This window comes from Ailuropoda melanoleuca, chromosome 14 (assembly GCF_002007445.2).
Source record: "Ailuropoda melanoleuca isolate Jingjing chromosome 14, ASM200744v2, whole genome shotgun sequence".
Classification (NCBI taxonomy): Eukaryota; Metazoa; Chordata; class Mammalia; order Carnivora; family Ursidae; genus Ailuropoda; species Ailuropoda melanoleuca.
Window position 1 is genome coordinate 93,843,949 of NC_048231.1, and position 20,025 is coordinate 93,863,973.

The 20,025-nt window shown below is 43.1% G+C and overlaps 1 protein-coding gene across 1 annotated transcript; it reads left to right on the plus strand.

Moving 5' to 3' along the window:
* The first annotated feature begins 668 nt into the window (after positions 1-668).
* Positions 669-16,580, plus strand: SERPINB2 (serpin family B member 2). The gene is made up of 8 exons (XM_002926360.4): positions 669-808; positions 4,551-4,727; positions 7,700-7,816; positions 10,391-10,519; positions 11,001-11,118; positions 14,360-14,502; positions 15,112-15,276; positions 15,613-16,580. The coding sequence occupies exons 2-8, from the start codon at positions 4,560-4,562 to the stop codon at positions 16,021-16,023; spliced, it is 1,251 nt and encodes a 416-aa protein (XP_002926406.1). The 5' UTR covers positions 669-808; positions 4,551-4,559; the 3' UTR covers positions 16,024-16,580.
* The last annotated feature ends 3,445 nt before the right edge of the window (positions 16,581-20,025 follow it).

Below are 20,025 nucleotides of genomic sequence, written 5' to 3' on the forward strand. Positions count from 1 at the left end.
CACGACCCTGAGATCACCACCTGAGCGGAAATCAAGAGTGGGATGCTTAACTGACTGAGCCACCCAGGCGCCCCGACCTAGTGATTTTTTTCAATCGAGTTTTCAACATCATGATCCTAGAGTTAGAAGTCAATTTCAAGTACACAGTGGATTTTCTCTGTATAATAAAAGATAAGATCTGTGTTGGAAACAGGCAAATAGAAAGTTATTTATTTGGGTGTGGCTGGTGATAGGAGACTTGGGTGGAACCCAGAATTATTTAGGAAATTCTACTTCGAGAAATCTAAGTTTAAAATAGAGAATCTCCAAAAAAGAAAAATTGTGGTTCTCTTTTCCTCTCCATGCCCAAAGGGTTGCTTGGGGACTGTCTAGAGTCAGAAAGAAAGGATTCCGTTGTCTTTAGATATTGCAAAGAGCCCACAAGCCATCCCTGTGCAAAGATAGGAGGGTTATTGTAGAATTTGTCACTGTCCTTGGGCGCAGGTATAGAGGGGGACACTTGAAACGGGCTGACAGACTTCAGCTAATTTTAACAGGCATGTGTAGGTATTGCCAAATTCTTAAGTTTCTGAATGACGTCATCCTCTGAGAAAATTTCTTAAACGGTGCCTTAGCAAACAAGCATTTTTATAACAGTGATGTCTTTCTGAGTAAAATGTTGAATCACTCAAAGGATACAGATTAGAAAGAGAGAAAAAAATGCTCTGTGGGAGGGGCAGAGCTTTATAAAACCAGTCCTCTCCGTGTGTGCACTATGACAGCTCTCTGAGGACGGTTTCTTGTCAGCAGCGCCTCCGGGAATAACCAGGTATTTCAGTCATTTCCATGGCCATGAAAACAGGCTTTCATTTTTTTCCCTCTTCTTTTGTACAGGTGTTACTAATAGTGAAAAGTAAAGTGTGGGATGTGTTTAGAAGATGAGTAAAAATGTGTTTTCTTTTTTAGATTTCTTTTAAGTAAAAATATTTTAGGTCAAGATTTGATTTAAATTTGTAGTAAGACTTAATCTTGAATCTCAGAAGCCAGGAGATGCCTGTGTAACATTAGCCAAACCAAAGCGCCCAGTCAAGTTGGGATGTGGATTTTATTAAGCAGGTTACAATATGTATATTCTTTACTGACTACGGTTTTGACCCAGAATTTGATGGAAATGACTAGATCAATTAAAATATAGTAATTTAAGCAATGTAAGTAATCTATAAATTGTATATAAATATAATAAAAATAAGAAAGATGATAGTATCTAAAAACTATAAGAATTACAGAAATTCAGCAGCAATCTGAGTTGGGTCTCTTCAACCCCACCTGATATTTATTGAATTAGGTCAATAATCGGTCAACTTAGTGGAAGAGAAAAACTTGCCAAACTAGTTGTTGGATTAACTGAAGTAATAGTTCAGTAAATCATTTAATACCATAAACAGACACTCATTCATTGTGAAAGTCATCAAATAACAGGAATGGCTTTTGATTTTGCTGGGGGGAGAATGTGCTAAGTTTGGATGGGATGTTTCCTTGAAGGTACTATTTTCCTTTTGTTTTCATTGATTTTTGGGGTCAATTTTTAAATATTTGCACTATGTTGTCACAAAACAAATTGTTTTAAATGCCACAGCAAACTCAAATCTAGCATCTAGCACCAGCAAGAAGAGGGCCGTGGTGATGCCTGGGGGCACCTCCCAGCTTCTTGATGACGTGTGCCGAGTTTTAGAGCACTTTTGTGGCAGGAAGTGACACAGATATCATGGAGCCCAGCCCCACGTATGCCCTCCATTTATTCTTCCCCATGCTAATATTACACCTTAATTAGCAGCATGATATTCGGAAGTTAATGGAACAATTTTTAAAAATTTTAGTGGTAAGAAACTCACAGCAGGTGTCTCCTGTTTCGGGCAAAGATGCTATTTGACATCATTCTGTGACTTCAGTTTTATATTGTCTCAGGCAGATTCCCACCCAAAGATAAGGTGTGGACTTGTCTAAGAGGAAACATGCTATATGCGTGCCTTCACAGATTTCTAAGACTGCAAACTTCTCAAACTGCATGTGAGAAGGACCAGACTCGGAATCAGAAGGCTGAGATTCAGTCTAGGCTCTGAAGCTAGCTAGCTGTGCAATCCACAGCTCCTATTTTTGTAACAAGAAATTACTAGGTTTTCCTGGGCAGGTAGTGACACAAATTAAACAAAAACAATGCTGCTGAAGGAATTTGGTAACTGCAACATAGACATTTTATTTTTTTATGTTAAATGCAGTGAGTTGCACCTTATTTAAAGAATAAAAACTAGACTTTTTAAAAAGTAAATGTATCTGGGACAATTTAATTCTGTCCTTGTGTACTTTTTTCTTTATAAAGTCACCAGAAACCTATCAAAAGCCTCTCCGATAGTTTGTTTTAACACTTACATTTTGTTAGTGTCAGAGTGACTGACTAGACAGAACACTATAAAGAATTCAGTCTAGGAGAAGCCTGCAGTTACTTTTCTGGCTCTGAGCCCTTACTTATTTTCTTCACATGAAGATAGAGATATATTTTATTTATGATATTGATTCTCAGTTTGTTTCCAAATTGTTACTGAGGTAATTTACAAAAACGATCAGCCCAGTAAGACTAATTAGTTTCAAGACAATTTTAAATTGGTAGGAGGGAGAGGAAACAAACATCTGAGTCACCCAAATTAACCTAATCTCTGTGATGAAGCAAGAAAAAAAAACCATAGTGGGGTTTGTTTGGTTTTTTTTTCTACTTAATATGCCTTCTAGGAGCATTACAGACTTGCTACCTTCCTATTTTTATTTCCTCTTTCTAGCATTTCTCAAGCTAGTAACCTGCCTACACTGTTACACATAATAGCAAAGTTCACCACCAGCAGAAGAGGCCATGTGGGGCCGTGTGGATCAAGAGGGTTCCTGAAGCAGACCTAGGCTTGAACCCCTGCACCATTGCATAGAGGCTCTGTGACCTTCTGTTAGGTTACTTAACCTCTCTGAGGGTCAGGAGGTAACCTATACAATGAAGATAACAGTATCTACTTTCTTTAGATCTTATGAGGATTGAATGAGAAGAGGTGGTTTCAGGGACAAATTTTGCTTAATTTTGTTTTTGCCTTGATAAAATACAACTGGGTGGTATCTTGAATGAGACATTTTGATATACATTGCAACGATTTTCTTAAAAAGAAGTACTCCTGAACCAAGTGTTCCCCTAAGACAGCCCGGCACTGGGGAGGGAAGTGAGTGCTGGCCCTTGCTGGGAAGCCTGTTGAGCGAGCCAGGCCTACAGACGAGGATGTCCCTCACCTCAGTGGCTTCCCTCCGCCCCTCCTCAGCTCTGGGAAGCCACTGTCACAAAGTTTCCAGTGGGATGAGTGTCAGCGTCATTCAGTATATTTATATATTTTGGTAATTATAGGGTGTGTTTTAAGCCACTGTGAAAGCATAACACACAGCCAGAAAAATGATCACCAGCCAGTACCAACAGATACCAGCGCATACCTCGGGTGTGTCTGCGCATTCCGCTTCACGGGGAGACTTGGGTCACCGAAGGTGTGTCTGTCCTTTATCTTTGGGTGGTGATAGGGTGTGTGTGTGTGTGTGTTTCATGTTCATTGCATGCAGTGCTGCCTGCAATGGATTTCCCTGCTAGGGAGTGGCAGGAGAAGCAGATGGCGGTTCCAGCAAACTGCCCCCCCCACCCCGTACTGAGCTCCTAAGCGTGGGAAGCTGTTTTATTGCAGGCTGTGGATGGAGGTGTGTGTGGGGGGCAGGGGGTACAGGAGGTAGGAGCTGAGTAAAAATACCAACCCTCAAATGATGAATCTAAGCCACTTCCAGAAGCAGGGATTCTGAAAGAAGATTGACAGTCTCAACTGGGGCCAACAAGAATATGTGTTGGAACATGCGTGTATTTGCCCATGTGTGTGCTGGATATTTGCAGATGTAGCCCAGAGGTTGAAAGCATGACTCTGGAGGTCACCCACCTGGCTTCCATGCCTCATCCTGCCCCTTATAGTTGGGTGACTCTGTCACTTTCCTGACCCTCTGTGCTGTAGTTTCTTCCTTCATAAAACACGAATAGCAATGCCTTTCTCATAGGGTTTTGGCAAGAATTAAGTGCTTGATAGGATGTATAGAACAGCATGTGTTGTACAGTAAGAATGTAATAAATGCTATTCATTGTCATCGCTGTTATTATGATTACTATATGGAGCGTCCCTCCTCACCATTTAATTGTTCGCTGCATCTCAAGATCAGCTACGTAATTCCCAGGACCTAGCGCAGAAGGAAAATGCGGAGCCCCTTGTTCAAAATTATTAAGAATTTTAAGTTGGTGACAGCAGAGCATCGCATGAAGCCTGGAGCCCTGTGAGGCTGCACAAGTCACATGACCATGATGCCATCCAGGCTCTAGTTCATACTGTTCCATGAAGGAAGAACAGAGAGGGAACCCCTGTCCTGTGCAGTGTACACCATGTACTACTCGGCCAACATCACCCAGAATGTTGAGTCATCTTTCAGAGCTGTTTTTTTCTTCCTCACTTTCCTTCCAGATTGAAACAATGGAAGACCTTTATGTGGCCAACGCAATCTTCGCCCTCAATTTTTTTAAGCATCTGGCAAATACTAGTGCCACCCCGAATCTCTTCTTCTCTCCATGGAGCATCTCATCCACCATGGCCATGGTCTACCTGGGTGCCAGGGGCAACACTGCAGACCAGATGGCCAAGGTGAGTGTCTGTTAAAGCTCCAAACTAGGGCTGGGTCCCTCCTGAATGGAATTGTAGAATTGCGATTTTATGCTTCAGGTAGCTTGACTTTACCAAGGTCAATAGTTGTCACATGCCATTACCACACAAGTTCCCTAGCTTCAAATCTACAAAACAGCTAAACCATGAAATCTCTCAACTGTACATAGCAGAGAATGTCATGAAGAGCTGTGGGTAACATGCTGCTGGAGATGTAAGGAGAGCAGTGTGACTTCAGAGGGCTTCAGCCGTGTTATCAACCCTGTGAGGTCACGTCAACAAAATGGCCTCTGGCCTGATGGCCAGTTTTCAAAATCAGGGTGGACGGGGTGTGTGGCAACATTGTGAGGTCTTTTTGTCAAGGCCACTGGCTTCGGTCCTTGGTGAAGGGATACGAGCTCAGTCAGCGGCCTCTTTCACTGAGTCTGGGGCCTTGGAAATCCACAGTATACCACAGGGCTCCCATGGGATGAATTCAATGCATTTAAAATGCACCTGCTCCTGTTATGTCCGAGGTCAGTGAGCCGGATAAGGTCATCATACAATTCAGATTCTTTCAGATTCACATAGCCACAAACATTGACTTTGTGTGCTTGAAGTACTGGCCCTGCTTTCTCACAAGCATGTACTGTGCTATTCAGTCACACCAAAATGCCCCTGGCCACTTTCGGGCTTCCCATGAGAACTGTGCCTGAGTCTACAGATGTCCTTCGCTGGTGCACAGTGACCCATTTACCAGGGACCTGGTTTGAGGCGGTTCACAGGGAGTGTTAGCCGATCTCACTGCGCAAGGCGAGGAGGTAAAAGGCATCCTCCCTGTGTGTGTGGCAGTTTAAACATCCAGGCTTACAACAAACCTCAGTTGCTCAATCCTGATGCCAGCAACATTTGGCAAGACTCCTTCCCCTTTATTCTCTTCCCTTTGGCGGGAGGTGGGGGGTGGGGGGGCTGTGAACTGCATGGCAAACTTCAGAAAACACCGGAGTCTTAATTTTTTAACTGTAAAGGGAGCAAAAGCAATATATTGTGGGGGAGAATGAGAAATAAAGAACTCTGGGCTGTTAAAATAAAAAAAATAGATTTTGATACCAGAGGTGAATGAATGTATTGGTCACTCTGGGCACGGACAGCTTTTCTGTATCTAGAAAGTGCTTCAAGCACGTTGGGCTGTGCAAAGATGTTAGGTCGTTTCCCTACAACTCTGCTGCATGTACTGATTTTACAGTTCAAAGGAAAATGTGGTTAATTCCCTACTAAAAAGAAGAAGAGAGGCCCTTTGGCTCAGAGGAAGAAGCGCAGACTTTGGGGACAGGCCAGGCTGTTTGGGGCGGTGGCTTTGCCAGTCTCCACTAGGTGTGTGAGGGAAGGCATCGAAACTCTCCGAGCCTCAGCTTTCTCATCTACCCAGTGAGAATGGAAACTGCCAGCCCGGAGGACAGGTGTGAAGACTGGCGTTAACCCGCAGAGCGTCTGGGAGCCGTGTCTGTTCTAACAGCCAGTGCTGCTCAGCGCCTGAGCCGGGCGCCTAAGAGCATTTTATGAATTTGCCCACATGCTGCACGACGCTATGAGGCTGTGATTACCATACTCATTTTACAGACCAGGAAGCGGGGCTGGGAAGAGGCCACTCGGCTGGAACTTGGTGTGGCTGGTAAAGGTCACAGTGTTGTAGTGGAAATAAAGGAAGACATGGAAGGGACGAGCTCCCAGAGTGCATATGTCCGTGTGAGTTTGGTGTGCGAGCAAGATGAAGCCCCAGACCCGCCCGGGCTCCGCTGCCTGGCTGGGCAGGGTGCCTGCCTCTATTTACCCCATGGCCTCTGCATGGCCCAGGGTCCTCTCCCATCCCCCACTTCTGCAGGGGCTTTGCAGTGATTCAGGAAGGCTTTGGGGCTAGCCGGGAGACTCCTGACTTAAGCGTCAAGTTCCTTAGAAGGGACAAAAACCAGAAAAGCTGTTTCAGGAAATATTCTTCCCTTCTGTGGGGGCAGAGTAAGGCCACTTCTTTTCAGAGTGTTAGATAGGACATATGACCTATAATGTGAAGAGCAGAGAAAGATCCCGTAACCCCTAACACCTGTCCTGCCAACCCAGAAACTCACTACCTGGCTGGACAAGCTTGTGTTTCCTTTGTCAGCAGTGTTCCCTCCACCATCCATTAGCTAGATAGGTTCCTCCTCACCACGGGGTCCCACAAGGGATGTGACACTGGCCCAGTGGGACCCAAAGGATGTGGGAGGTTGGGGGAAGGCCTGGGTGCAGGGCCAGCCTGGGTGTGCTGAGACCGGAGAGGCCAGGCTGGAAAGCTGTAATGCTGGGAAGGCTGCATAGGACCAGCCTTCACCTGCCAGCTTCACTGTGTTTTCTGGATCTGCCACTTACAATATAAAGAGATTCACCTGTTACCTGACCCCGGGCGCCTGTCCCCTAGATGGATTTTGGATTCTATGTGCGATACAGTGTGTGAAAATATTTTATGGGATCCCTGTTAATAGTGAATAACTGTGTTTATGCTTAAACTAACTTGGGCTTGTAGATTTTGATAGATTAGAAGTGGATAATAGAGAAGGCTATTGAAAAGACAGAGAAATATAAGGTCGTGTATTAACCTTATTACTTTCTTCAAAATACTGACATTTTTTATCAAGGCCATTTATGGGCTGGATGACAATTTAGATCCTTTAGTGAAGTGGTTATAAATCATCTCATCATAACAAATTGTTGTCAAAATGGCCAGTATATGGATTAGTATAAAATAACTCAAGCTGTTTCCTGTGAGGGTAATTTCAATTGCTGACACTTACACATTATGTATAAGGAGTATCTGCACTTGTTCCTGAGACGCTAAGGCAGGGATGTAGACAGGACTAAGAGGTACCTGGGCGCCATTGGTTTAAAGATGAAGTAATCTAGCAGGAAAATATACATATGTTCTCTTTAATTAATTAATGCAGGTGTTTCAGTTTGACAAAGTTGGAGCCCAGAAGACCCCAGTGACCCCGGAGAACTTCTTGGGTTGTGAACTCATGCAGCAGATCCGGAAGGGCACTTATCCTGAGGCTATCTTGCAGGTATCTGACTCGTTGGTTCATAATTTCTTTTGCATTTCATTTCTAGAATCTTCTTGTCTTAAAATTGCAATGGTAGGGGCGCCTGGGTGGCACAGCGCTTAAGCGTCTGCCTTCGGCTCAGGGAGTGATCCCAGCATTATGGGATCGAGCCCCACATCAGGCTCCTCCTCTATGAGCCTGCTTCTTCCTCTCCCACTCCCCCTGCTTGTGTTCCCTCTCTCGCTGGCTGTCTCTATCTCTGTCGAATAAATAAATAAAATCTTTAAAAACAAATAAATAAATAAATAAAATTGCAATGGTAGACAGGGAAAGAAGCTAGCACAACTTCCCCCATTCATAGAAAGAAAACTAAGACTCAGAGCCCTTAAATAAATATCCTATGGGCACACTGACAAATATGGGCAGGGCCAGAGTAGAATCTTAGGTGTCATGGCTTTTAGGCCTAAACTTTTCTAAATTCAATCACAGCATTCTGCCATTAGTTGGGCATGTGTAATTTATTCTGCAATCATTGTAGCAACTTCTAGAATATACATGCATGGATGCAGATTTCCAGGTGGAAGAAGGTAAAGGGTGACAAGCAATTGAGGAATGGGGTAGGTCAGGCCCAATGACTTCATGAGAGACCGCTGACCCTTAGCTACCCCTCCCCGACACCTCTGTTTATCATCTGTCCGTGTATGTATGTGTGTGTGTACGTATCTCTTCATCATCCATCTATATAATGTCTTTTCTCAAGACTCAATTTCCTTAAACATCAGCTCTCCAGCTAACTTATAGGAGCTGGGCATAGACGTACTTCTGTTGATAAGCAACTTCCAAAACATGCTCGTGGCTTAGGTGGGAGGATATCTCCCATAGCTTCCTTCGGGAATGCTGCTCCATCCGCCCGTTGCCCAGGGAATTATGGGCTAGAGGAGGTGAGGAGGGCCCCGTCAAGATGGAGATCCAGACAGGTCTCCTGTGACACCTGGCAGTCCATCTGCAGGGCTCTGTCCTCTGCTTCTCCTGCTGCTGCTGTGACTGAGCCCTGTGTCTGTCATCGTGCTTACAAACTGCGGGTTGAGGATGGGAATTCACCTACATTTTCATGGCTTTCTAAAACCCAGATTTTCCACTGTACAGACTACCCTTTAATTATAAAATGGGTACTTTCAGACATATATTAACTTATTCTGGAACATTTCTTATGTAATGTTGCAATATAATAAAATCCCTTAGAGACCTTGAAATTTAGGAAATTAGAAAAGAAGCCTCACTTTCTTCTAGGACATTGGTTACTTCAAGGTTGAATGCAATCTGTAGCCACAGCAAAATTTGAAACAAGTAAAACGTTACCTTATGAGATTAATGCACTATATCAAAAGTATTTCCTCAGACATTCCTCTAAAGTGTCAGAAAATTCTAAGTATACGTTAATATAGCATTTATTGTTGTGTTGAAAAAAATACGTTTGCTTAAGAAATATCTTCTTTAGCTATCCTGTGTTATATATATATTTTTAATTTTTTATGATAATTTTTTATTATGTTATGTCACCATACAGTACATCCTTAGTTTTTGGTGTAATGTTCCATCATTCATTGTTTGCGTATAACACCCAGTGCTCCATGCAATACGTGCCCTCCTTAATACCCAGCACCGGCCTATCCCAATCCCCCACCCCCCTCCCCTCTGAAGCCCTCAGTTTGTTTCTCAGAGTCCACAGTCTCTCATGGTTCATTCCCCCTTCTGTTCACCCCCCCTTCATTCTTCCCTTCTTTCTCCTACTGATCTTCCTATTTCTTATGTTCCATAAATGAGTGAAACCACATGGTAATTGCTTTCTCTGCTTGACTTATTTCACTTAGCATAATTTCCTCCAGTCCCGTCCATGTTGCTGCAAATGTTGTGTAATCATTCTTTCTGATGGCTGAGTAATATTCCATTGTATATATGGACCACATCTTTTTTTTTTTTAAGATTTTATTTATTTATTTATTTGACAGAGAGAGAGAGAGACAGCCAGAGAGAGAGGGAACACAAGCAGGGGGAGTGGGGGAGTGGGAGAGGAAGAAGCAGGCTCCCATCGGAGGGGCCTGATGTGGGGCTCGATCACAGAACGCTGGGATCATGCCCTGAGCCTAAGGCAGACAGTTAACGACTGAGCCACCCAGGTGCCCCAGGACCACATCTTCTTAATCCAGTCATCTGTTGAAGGGCATCTCGGCTCCTTCCACAATTTAGCTATTGTGGACAATGTTGCTATTAACATTGGGGTGTATATGGCCCTTCTCTTCACTATGTCTGTATCTTTGGGGTAAATACCCAGTAGTGCAATTGCTGGATCATAGGGTAGCTCAATTTTTAACTTTTTAAGGGACCTCCACACTGTTTTCCAAAGTGGCTGTACCAACTTGCATTCCCACCAGCAGTGTAAGAGGGATCCCCTTTCTCCACATCCTCTCCAACATTTGTTGCTTCCTGCCTTGTCAGTTTTTGCCATTCTAACTGGTGTAAGGTGGTATCTCAGTGTGGTTTTGATTCGAATTTCCATCCTGTGTTATATAAAGAGATCCCTCCTTTCTGTTTAAGGCACAAGCTGGAGCTACAATCCATTCGGCCTTCAGATCTCTCAGCTCTGCGATCAACTCATCCACAGGGGAGTATTTACTGGAGAGCGTCAACAAGCTGTTTGGAGAGAAGTCTGCGAGATTCAAGGAAGTAAGTGAAACCTGCAATTGAAATGGCAGGGCCCCCGGTGTGCAATGAGGTCACTTTCAAAGCTGCTGTCTGTGACTCACAGGGAGAGAGTCAGAATTCCCCACAAGCTCCCTGAGGCTCCACATGCCCTGGGTCACAGCAGCTTCCGCAGTGCGTGCTGCCTCCCAGAGTGACTGCTAAAGCTGGGGGAACAGTGATTTCCAGAGCCCCTGCCCATGAGCGCAGCCTTCCCCTCCTACCCAGTGTCTATAAGGCACAGTGCAGGAGGGCAAATGAGTGCGGGCAAGGGGGTCAAGAGAGCACTTACAATCCACACCATTTCCTCTTTCAGCCTCCCAGGCCCCGGAGCCAGCCTCCACCCCTTCCCCGACTTCAGCCCCCTACCCCCCAAGTCTTGACAGGAAGCCCATGATTTACAGTTACACCAAGTCTTGTCCGGTATATATTCTGTGTCACCTTTGGCCTGTTTCTTGCTTTACAGGAATATATGCAACTCTCCAGGAAATACTACTCTACCGAACCCCAGGCGGTCGACTTCCTAGAATGTGCTGAAGAAACCAGAAAAAAGATTAATTCCTGGGTCAAGACTCAGACCAAAGGTACAACCAAAGCAATATTTCCTGTTCTTCTTTTCAGTTAGAAACCTTTGATCTGTTTTTTCAAAAAAACATTCCTACACTTAGCCCTAACTCCCTTAAAATTCACGCCACCTTAACTATTTTGGGAAATGTAACCTTATTCTTGTTTAGCTGAGTAGTGTTTTAAGTGAGAAAAAACAGTCGAGGTCTACTGCAGAAGGACATACGTTCAGTACTTAAATAATCTGACTTTGCATATTGCCTTAGGATGGAATATGAGAGCAGGCAGACACATCTTCCAAGGTAGGAAATACCGTATCGGAATTATTGTGCTCTATGTCTGCCGTAGACAAAAACAAAGAAAAAAGGCGTGACCCTCCACTGAGAAACTAGTGTGAGCCCACTGGCAACAGAGGAGGAGGGATCAGGAAATTATTTTACCTCTTTTTCACCCTTCCAGGCCTATCTGCTGTGAGGTTCTTTTGGTCCGGGCTAAATCGCTTATACTATTGCAGCTCATGTCCCTAATTCTTCCATGGGCTCCTGCCTTGCTTTGGTTTTTTACTAGGACTCACACTTAAATCATCCATTCATAGTTATGCAATCTAGTCCTTCAGTCAACAACAGTTAATCCACCGCATGTTATGTGCCAGGCACTATACACGTTCTGAAATGAACTAGAACCTGGACCCTACCACCCTAGAACTTACAGTCTAGGGGAGGCATACAGTTCAGTTGGCATAAGGTGGTCATAAGTGCTTTTATGGGGACATACTGGACCCTGCATGGGGGCACGTGAGGAAGGCCCTTGGCTGCAGTGTTATGACGGGAGGGTCTTCCTGGAATGAGACGTGTTTGTGTCGTGATTAGGAGGACGGGCTGCAGCTGGGCAGGCCGAGGGCACGGTGCCTGGGGAGAGAGTTCCAGACACAGTGCACAGATGTGCCAACAGGCAGAGGTGAGGGAGCTTGGCTGGACTTGAGGATAGAGCACAGGGAAGAGGATGAGACTACAAAGGTGACCTCGCACACTTGTCATGCTGTCCCCACGTCCCCACACAGAAACAGCACCACTGCCCTCCAGCTGGCCCTTGCAGAAGATCTTACTCCTCACCCTGGCTTTTGAATTCTTAATAACCCAACAGACCGTGCTTGACTGCTGGCTCCTGAGCTCTGGGCTGCTCCTCCGTACTTAATTCTTCTGCCTTCCTTAACTTCAGAGTTTAAGTGGCAAACCGAAGTCCTAGGCTTTCCTAGAGGGATCTTCCAGCCACTCCCCTCTTGGCCACTCCTTTGGGGCTCTGTTAGCTTCATGACTCCCATTAACGGTTGCCTTATACAGCCTTCAACTGTGACCGAACTGATTTTATTTTGTTTGTTTTGCCATCCCACATAGACGCTAATTATTTGAGGGCAGGGCCAATATGTCACCCTTCTCCTGTGTCCCCACAAAAATTGGCACAGTCTTTGGCTGATAATGAAAATCCTTCATTCTCCCAAATCTCCAGGTAGAATTATAGGTCGTAAATAAATAATTGCTGGCTAGCAACATATCGATGCATTTCTAGGAAAAAAACAGAGATTATTACGAAGGTGAATTGTTCTGGTATTTCATAGACTTATGACCTGCTAGGATCTGACAGATCCTTACAGTTAATTTATCCAAACTTGCCCTTTTATGGTTGTGGACTCTTGGTCCCTGAGGGCTTAACTGACTCCTTCAAGATGCCACTACCAGTTACTGGTGAAACTGGGGGTTCCTCTTTTTTGATCCTTAGTCTAATTCTGAATTCTTTATTTGGGTCTTTAAAGAGTTTGTTCGATAATGTACGCAAACAGTAAATTCTCATGTAACTCCTATGTTTAAAACATTGTTTCAAGCAATAGTTTGGTTTCTTGGCTCCTGTACTGGGAAAAAGCATCTGAACCAAGTTCTGTAGAACATATAAAATACTTCTGTTTCTCTGAAAATAGTTGCTCTACTTCTGTTGTTTATTTCAATAACGGATTTCGAAATTACCGTTCTAAAATACTGACAAACCACTGACACAGAGGAATCGGGGAAAGTGAAGATTAACAGAAGTGAAAGTAAAAACTGACTGCAGAATTAAGGAGACATGTAGAAGTTCTGCTTTTCTGAGAACAGCATGAATTCGTTTTCTCTCTAAGCATTGTCTTCAGCGGCTGCGAATCAAGCAGTCGTGTTGCCAGAATGCCTCGTCATCCTTTGGGCTGACTGCTTTACCAACTTCTATCAAATTTTGGGGACATGTCTGTTTTATTTGTTATAATCACATGAATTCCGTCATTTACATTCCAAGTTAAATAAAGCCATAGCGATTTTCAGTAGTAACCAAGACTTTTAATTGCCTAGGGGATGTATTGAATGAATATATGGAAGTTGGTCAGATTACTTCGACCTTTGTATTAGTCCTTGTCTCTCAGTAGGATTGGGTGGTGCTGGAGGTGGACACAGAAGCCTGACCAGTCTACCAGTTAATGACCTTGAGGAGATTGCCAACCTTTCTCAGTGGGGGATTTTTTTGTGTAAAATGACACTGGTGATACCCCAATAGAATAGTTGCCAAGATTAAGTACAATAATGTATTTAAGCAGTTGAAAAATTATAGGGCAGGTGTTAACTGTAAATAGGCTGTTTCTTAAGCCATTTTTTGGTTAACTACCACACTTGGATGTTACAGTCTCTGAGACCCTTCGTTCTCTGCATTGCCATAGTACTTTGCATTGTTATAGGATTTCCGACACATTGTTTCCCTGCTGATTTTGAACGCCTCTTCCAATATTCTCAGCCCCTCCAGGGCAATTCTTCCTTTTCCCCCTCTTGTATCTGCCCAACGCCTACTGTAGATGTAGCACAACTTAAAAAAAAAAGTTTTTGAATGAATCAATGGGTCAGACCCATAGATTGTCTGGATCACATCTAGAAGGAGCACTAAACTTTGAGAAACTTTGAGAAAACAACATAAAAGGAGGTGAAAATCTTCCTATGTTTGATAGTCATTCTAAATTTTAAATGCGTTACTTCTTCATTTTCTTTTAGACTTTGCAAACCTTCTGAGAAAGGCAGTTTCCTGTATTGATGCTTTAAATGTATTGGGAGAAACACTTAAGCTTGAGACCGTCACCTCCGCCGAATCTGACAAATGTAGATGCTGAGTGTGATGGTGACTCAAGAAATTCGAATCATAATAACATCACAGCTCCCGGTCATGAACCCTAAACATATGCTATGTTTTCTGTAGGCAAAATTCCAGACTTGTTACCTGAAGGTTCTGTAGATGGGGGCACCAAGATGGTCCTGGTGAATGCTGTCTACTTCAAAGGAAAGTGGAAAACTCCATTTGAGAAGAAATTAAATGGGCTTTATCCTTTCCGTGTGAACATGGTATGAGACAACCAGATGGATTTTCCTAGTATATATTTTAGGACCTTGGCCAAGACAGAGAAAGAAGTTAGAGACCACTCATGCTCCTGCATGACTTGTCAGTCATAAATTATGCACGTTGGACAGGTGGTTGGCTCTTTCAAGCTACCGAGTTTCGCTCGGTAGTTTTCTGAGAGGCCATATGACTCATGGTGAAGACCATGAGCCTTATAATTACATAATTCCGGACACAGGTGTAGATTCTTCCACGAAGTTTCTACTAGTAACAATTTATGACCTTATTTATCTCCTGGAAGTTCCATTTTTTAATCAGTAAAACTTGGCTGTTGTGAAGATTCAATGAGATTTCACAGAATTCTTGGCCCACGGCAGATGTTAAACAAATATTTTAGTATTATTATAATTATTATAGTTGTCCATTTTAATAATAGATGTAATCATGATAAAGCTAATACGAGCAACTGTAAGGGTATGAATAATTTATTTTGTTGATTTTTAAGAACCTATTTTTTCAACACTAAAGCAGAATCTATTTCTCTTTTATGTCTAATTGTAAATCTCCTGACATCTTAGTATCAACTTTCATATTTTACTTTTTAATAATCTTAGACTCAGCGCAAACCTGTACAGATGATGTACTTGCATAAAGAGCTGAACATCGGATACATAGGTGACCTAAAGACCCAGATTCTAGAACTCCCATATGCTGGAGACGTCAGCATGTTCCTGTTGCTTCCAGATGAAATTGGTGATGTGTCCACTGGCTTGGAGTTGGTAAGCCATTCCAGCTTGCATTGTTTGAAACCTCTGGATCTAAACTCATCTTTCATGACAAACACGTACACAGGTGTAGAAAATGGCGTGCCGCTCCTCACAGAAACATGGGAGTTGGTTGATAATAAATGCTTAGGTCTCAAACTTTCATTCAGAGCGTGAAAATATGTCATACATGCTACATTCTTGCAACTCTTTTACCAGTGTATTACATTTTTATATCACCCACAATATGGTAAGCTTAAAGTCATTGATTGTTAACATAAGACTTACAAGTTATTTGCCTTCTTTTCTGAGCACTTATGGGTTTTTTTTTTTTAATGTTTGGATTTGTAGCTGGAAAGTGAAATAACCTATGATAAATTCATGAAGTGGACCAGCAAAGACACGCTGGCCGAAGACGACGTGGAGGTGTATGTCCCCCGGTTCAGATTAGAAGAACGCTACGAACTCAGATCCGTTCTCAGCGGCATGGGCATGGAGGAGGCCTTCAGCCAGAGCCGGGCCAACTTCTCAGGAATGTCCAACACCAATGACCTGTTTCTGTCCCAAGTGTTCCATCAAGCCACTGTGGACGTGAACGAGGAGGGCACAGAAGCAGCTGCCGGCACCGGGGCCATTCTGTCGGGGAGAACTGGCCACGGAGGCCCACAGTTTGTGGCAGATCACCCTTTCCTCTTCTTTATTATGCACAAAATCTCCAAGAACATTCTCTTTTTTGGCAGGTTTGTCTCACCTGAAAATTGAAAAGTTCTGTTTCTGCACAGGATTTCATAGCATGAGCTGTAAGCCTTAGAGGCAATAAGAGCCAAAAATTTAGAGCCTTTTCCTACACATTTCTGCTCTTCTCTGAACAACTTCTGCCACACACTAATGATAAGTACAGAAATAACTAGACAGCTGTCCGCCATGACATTACAAGTCAATTAATCATTTGTTCTCCTAAGTGGAATGATGCCCCAGTTAGGTCTTCCTTCCTATCGGTTTATTGTATAGCATTAACTTTTACTGTATTATTTATTATTTTGTATAATGGTTTTAATTATTGTTCACCGTCAGTTTTATGTAGTTGATAGAATTACAGAAGCGGGTGATAGTTATTTTTCTATCTAAAAGATGTATTTACTCGTTTGTTTAATGAGGGATGAGTGGTTGTCCTCTCCATGCCCTTTTTATAATAAATACCTAGAAGAAAGCATTGAACAACAGGAAGATATGTGCATTTCTAGCATTATGTATCACACAGATGTGTCTATAACTTATGTAAAATTGCAACTATATAAGAAAAATAAACATGTTTCTACACAACCATTTGTTTGTTGTCATTCCATTGGGTTGTTAGCTCATAAGACTTGTCATATCTTGATTCCCAGGAATCAGGCATCATGCCTCATTTTGTGGGGACTAAGAAAAAACAGAATAAAGGAGATAAGAGGATAACCACCCCTTCAGGGAGCCCCAGTGTTGGGAGTGGGATGGGGTTGTGTGGGAAATGGTTTAGAGCTGCCTTCTCATAGCAGCAAAAGGCATAGCAATTCAGAAAAGTTTGAGTCAAAGTCCTTTGGGGATCATCATGGTTAAACCTCAAGGATATCAGGAATAAACACCAGGTCCAGTGGTTCAAACATAGAATCAAGGTCAAGGTCATTGAGCTGAGAGTTCAGAGAGGGCAAGATGGGCTGGGTGTAAGTGTAGGAGGGGAAACACAAAGGTCTTCTTTTAGGGGTGTTTGCCTCAAATAGCGCTGGATACTTTTGAGTGGGTCAGAGGCAGAGCAGAACATGGCTTAGGTCCTGAGAATTGAGGTGGGTCTGGTTTGGGGAGTCCAAGCTGGCTGCAGAGTCTGGCTGCAGGAGTGTGGCTGGACTCTGAGAATGTCTCCCAGGCAGCACCCTCTCCGTGACAGAAGACAGGGATGGATGACCCCCTGAAACCTGGTGGCTAGCAGGTAATCTCGGGCCCTTGACTGTCAGCTCCTGCATCTCAGTTTTAGCACGTATGAGTCGTCCAACCATGGGCCAGGAACTGAAATGCTTCTGTTTTCAGTCTAGAAAAAGTCATACTTTTCTCATAAAGTTGCCACGACGGTTCATGAATTCATACATCATGAGCAATTCAAAGAATGCTGAGCATGTACGGTGTTTAATAAGTACTAGTGCTGGTGTTTATTATCTTTATCAGAAATAAGACTGCCTCACTGTCAGATGGTCAAACGTAGAAGCCCAGAAAATTAAAAAACATAAGTTTGTGAGGCTTGAATTGTGGTTTGTTTCCTTTACATCAGACATTCTTGAAAATTAAGGGTCCTTGCTTCTCGCATTCTCTTATGTTTAGATTCGTTTTTCTATGAACTTCAGTAATTCAGCAATTTGATCAGTAGCAGCCTTCGGAGTCATTGTGAGTCTGTAGGTATCCATGTTCCTTACTCTCATTATTGAGTTAGAGGACGGGTGTGGAATTCGAGGTTCAAAGCACTCTTCAGCACTCTAGGGGTATGATTTTATGGTCTTCTAGCACCCAAGTTGCTGATGGGAAAGTTGATGTCAAGATAATTCTTGCTCCTTGTAGTTTTCATAATTCTCTTTGTGTTCTTAATGATGTTCTTGGTATTTCCTTGCTTAAAGACTAGTTTTTTAAATTGTTCTTAAAAATTTGTCTTGCTCATCAGCAGATATTTTTCCATCTGGAAGCTTGTGTCTTGCTTCAGTTCTGGGAAACTCTTAGCCATTGCTGTAGGCTGAATATTTGTATCCCATCTTCCCCATGCATACATGAAAGCCCTAATTTCTAATGTGATGGTATTTGGAGATGGGGCTTTGGGAAGTGAAGTCCTGAGGGTGGCATCTTCATGATGTAATTGGTGCCCTTAGGAGGAGATGAAGGGATCAGGGCTTCCTCTCTCCACCATATGAGGACACAGAGAGGAGGCAGTTTACTGTGAACCAGGAGGAGAGCCCTCACCCAAAACCCAAACAGTCTGGCACCCTGATCTCAGATTTCCAGCCTCTAGAACTGTGAAAAAAAAAAAAAGTTTGTTGTTTAAACTACCCAGTCTTTGGTATTTCCTTACAGCAACCCAGATGGAATAGGACAACCATTACCCTCTCCTTGTCTCTGCCCACTCAATTTACACTCTTCTTCCAGATTCCTATTAGGACAATATTGATGCATCTAGAGTTTTCTCTGTCTTGGAAATTTTTGGAATACCTAACAAATTCACTTGGTCTAAACATCAATATCATAAAAAGGCCAGAGCAAAAACTATCCCTAACACCCTTGTTCCCCATTCATATAGTTCCTAACCCTACAGCCCTATTAGTAGTGTCCATACCTATTGCTATGTATACATAGGGCAGGCCATAAATGACAATGACAAACAAAATTATGTTGATAATATTAGGTTGTTAACTTAGGATACTATTACCTCTTTTTCTTTGCCTGCCCCCCCCCCAACAGGCATCAAAATTATGCACAACCATGATTTTATCAACATGGGGAGTATATATATAAGGATTCTAATCAAGAGGTAAGTGGGAAAGGAATCTGGAGAAGGTTTGGGGGAAAACAATGAGTAAAACTTAGTCTGGGGCTTTAGAGAAGATGAAACAATTTCTTGGCCAGTCTGGCAGTTTCTGCATTGATGCATTTAATGCAACAGCAGTAACTGGAGCAAGTCTCAGTGCTGCACGTTGGTGTAGCCTGAGTCACTCTCTAGGGAACTGCCGTCAGTCACAATGGACAGTCCCTCTTGCTATAGCCTCCATGGGATACTTTCAGCTAATGACAGTCTGGAGGCCCCAGCAGATACTACTATCTGCTCAGCACACGTCAGGCAGACGCAGTAGAATTTCTTACACAGGTCACATTCCCCTAGTGAAGTCCAGAGAAAAACTCCGCTCTGGCTTCCCCACTAACCTTCATATGTTAAACTCTGAGCCAGTTTACCAGGAGACACATGTGCCCCATGAAGAGAAAAATGCAAAGTGCGTGAAGAACATTCCAGATATGTTATAATAGAGAGGCTCCTTCTCTCCTTCAATCCCTCTGGAATGTTCTCGATTCCATCCCCCTCTGTACTCCCCTCACCACCCCTCCATGCACAAGCATTCAGTGGTAGAAAATAAAACAACAACTATGGTTTTTCCCATCGAAGAAATATGGAGGAGTGAGGGAACATTCATAGAAAGAAATAAAAGAAAATTAAAAAATGATGAACCAGCATCTGACTCAGCAACTGTGTCTAAAACTTTGGTCCAGACCCCTTGTCTTAGGGTGGGAGAATGGACACGGGACTGGTTGGAGTTGCTCCCCAGGTTCCACGCCTACCCAGCAAGGAGAAGAGCACCAACACTTGTTGGATGCCTCTAGCCCACAGCACCTTAAGAATGGCTTTAACAATTTAACAGCAAATATTTCACCCATAATATTTTCCATTTTACTGCCCATTATTATTCCACTAATTTAGAGCTTTTTATTTATTTATCTATTTATTTTTAAGGAACACTACTGGGGGAAACTACTAGAGTTGCTGCCAATTGGCAGACTAGAGAAGAGAGTAAGGAAGGAAAGTGTGAGTTACAATTTGTCAGAGCTCAGGTTTCTGCATGCAGACAGACATGGAAAGTGTGGGTAATTAAGTCATTTAAGCAAAACCTTCATTGTTGATCTTTGTCTTTTTATTTGAGCTCCTGGCCAAGATAAACCTGAAAGGAAGAGTGTATGGGCTTGTAAAAGTGAATCAGAGGGTGG

Excerpts from the sequence above, each read along its gene's own strand:
- SERPINB2 (XM_002926360.4), top strand. The coding sequence starts at position 4,560 with ATGGAAGACCTTTATGTGGCCAACGCAATCTTCGCCCTCAATTTTTTT. Across the intron at positions 4,728-7,699 it reads CTGCAGACCAGATGGCCAAG|GTGTTTCAGTTTGACAAAGT; the intron begins GTGAGTGTCTGT and ends TAATTAATGCAG. Across the intron at positions 11,119-14,359 it reads GGTCAAGACTCAGACCAAAG|GCAAAATTCCAGACTTGTTA; the intron begins GTACAACCAAAG and ends TGTTTTCTGTAG.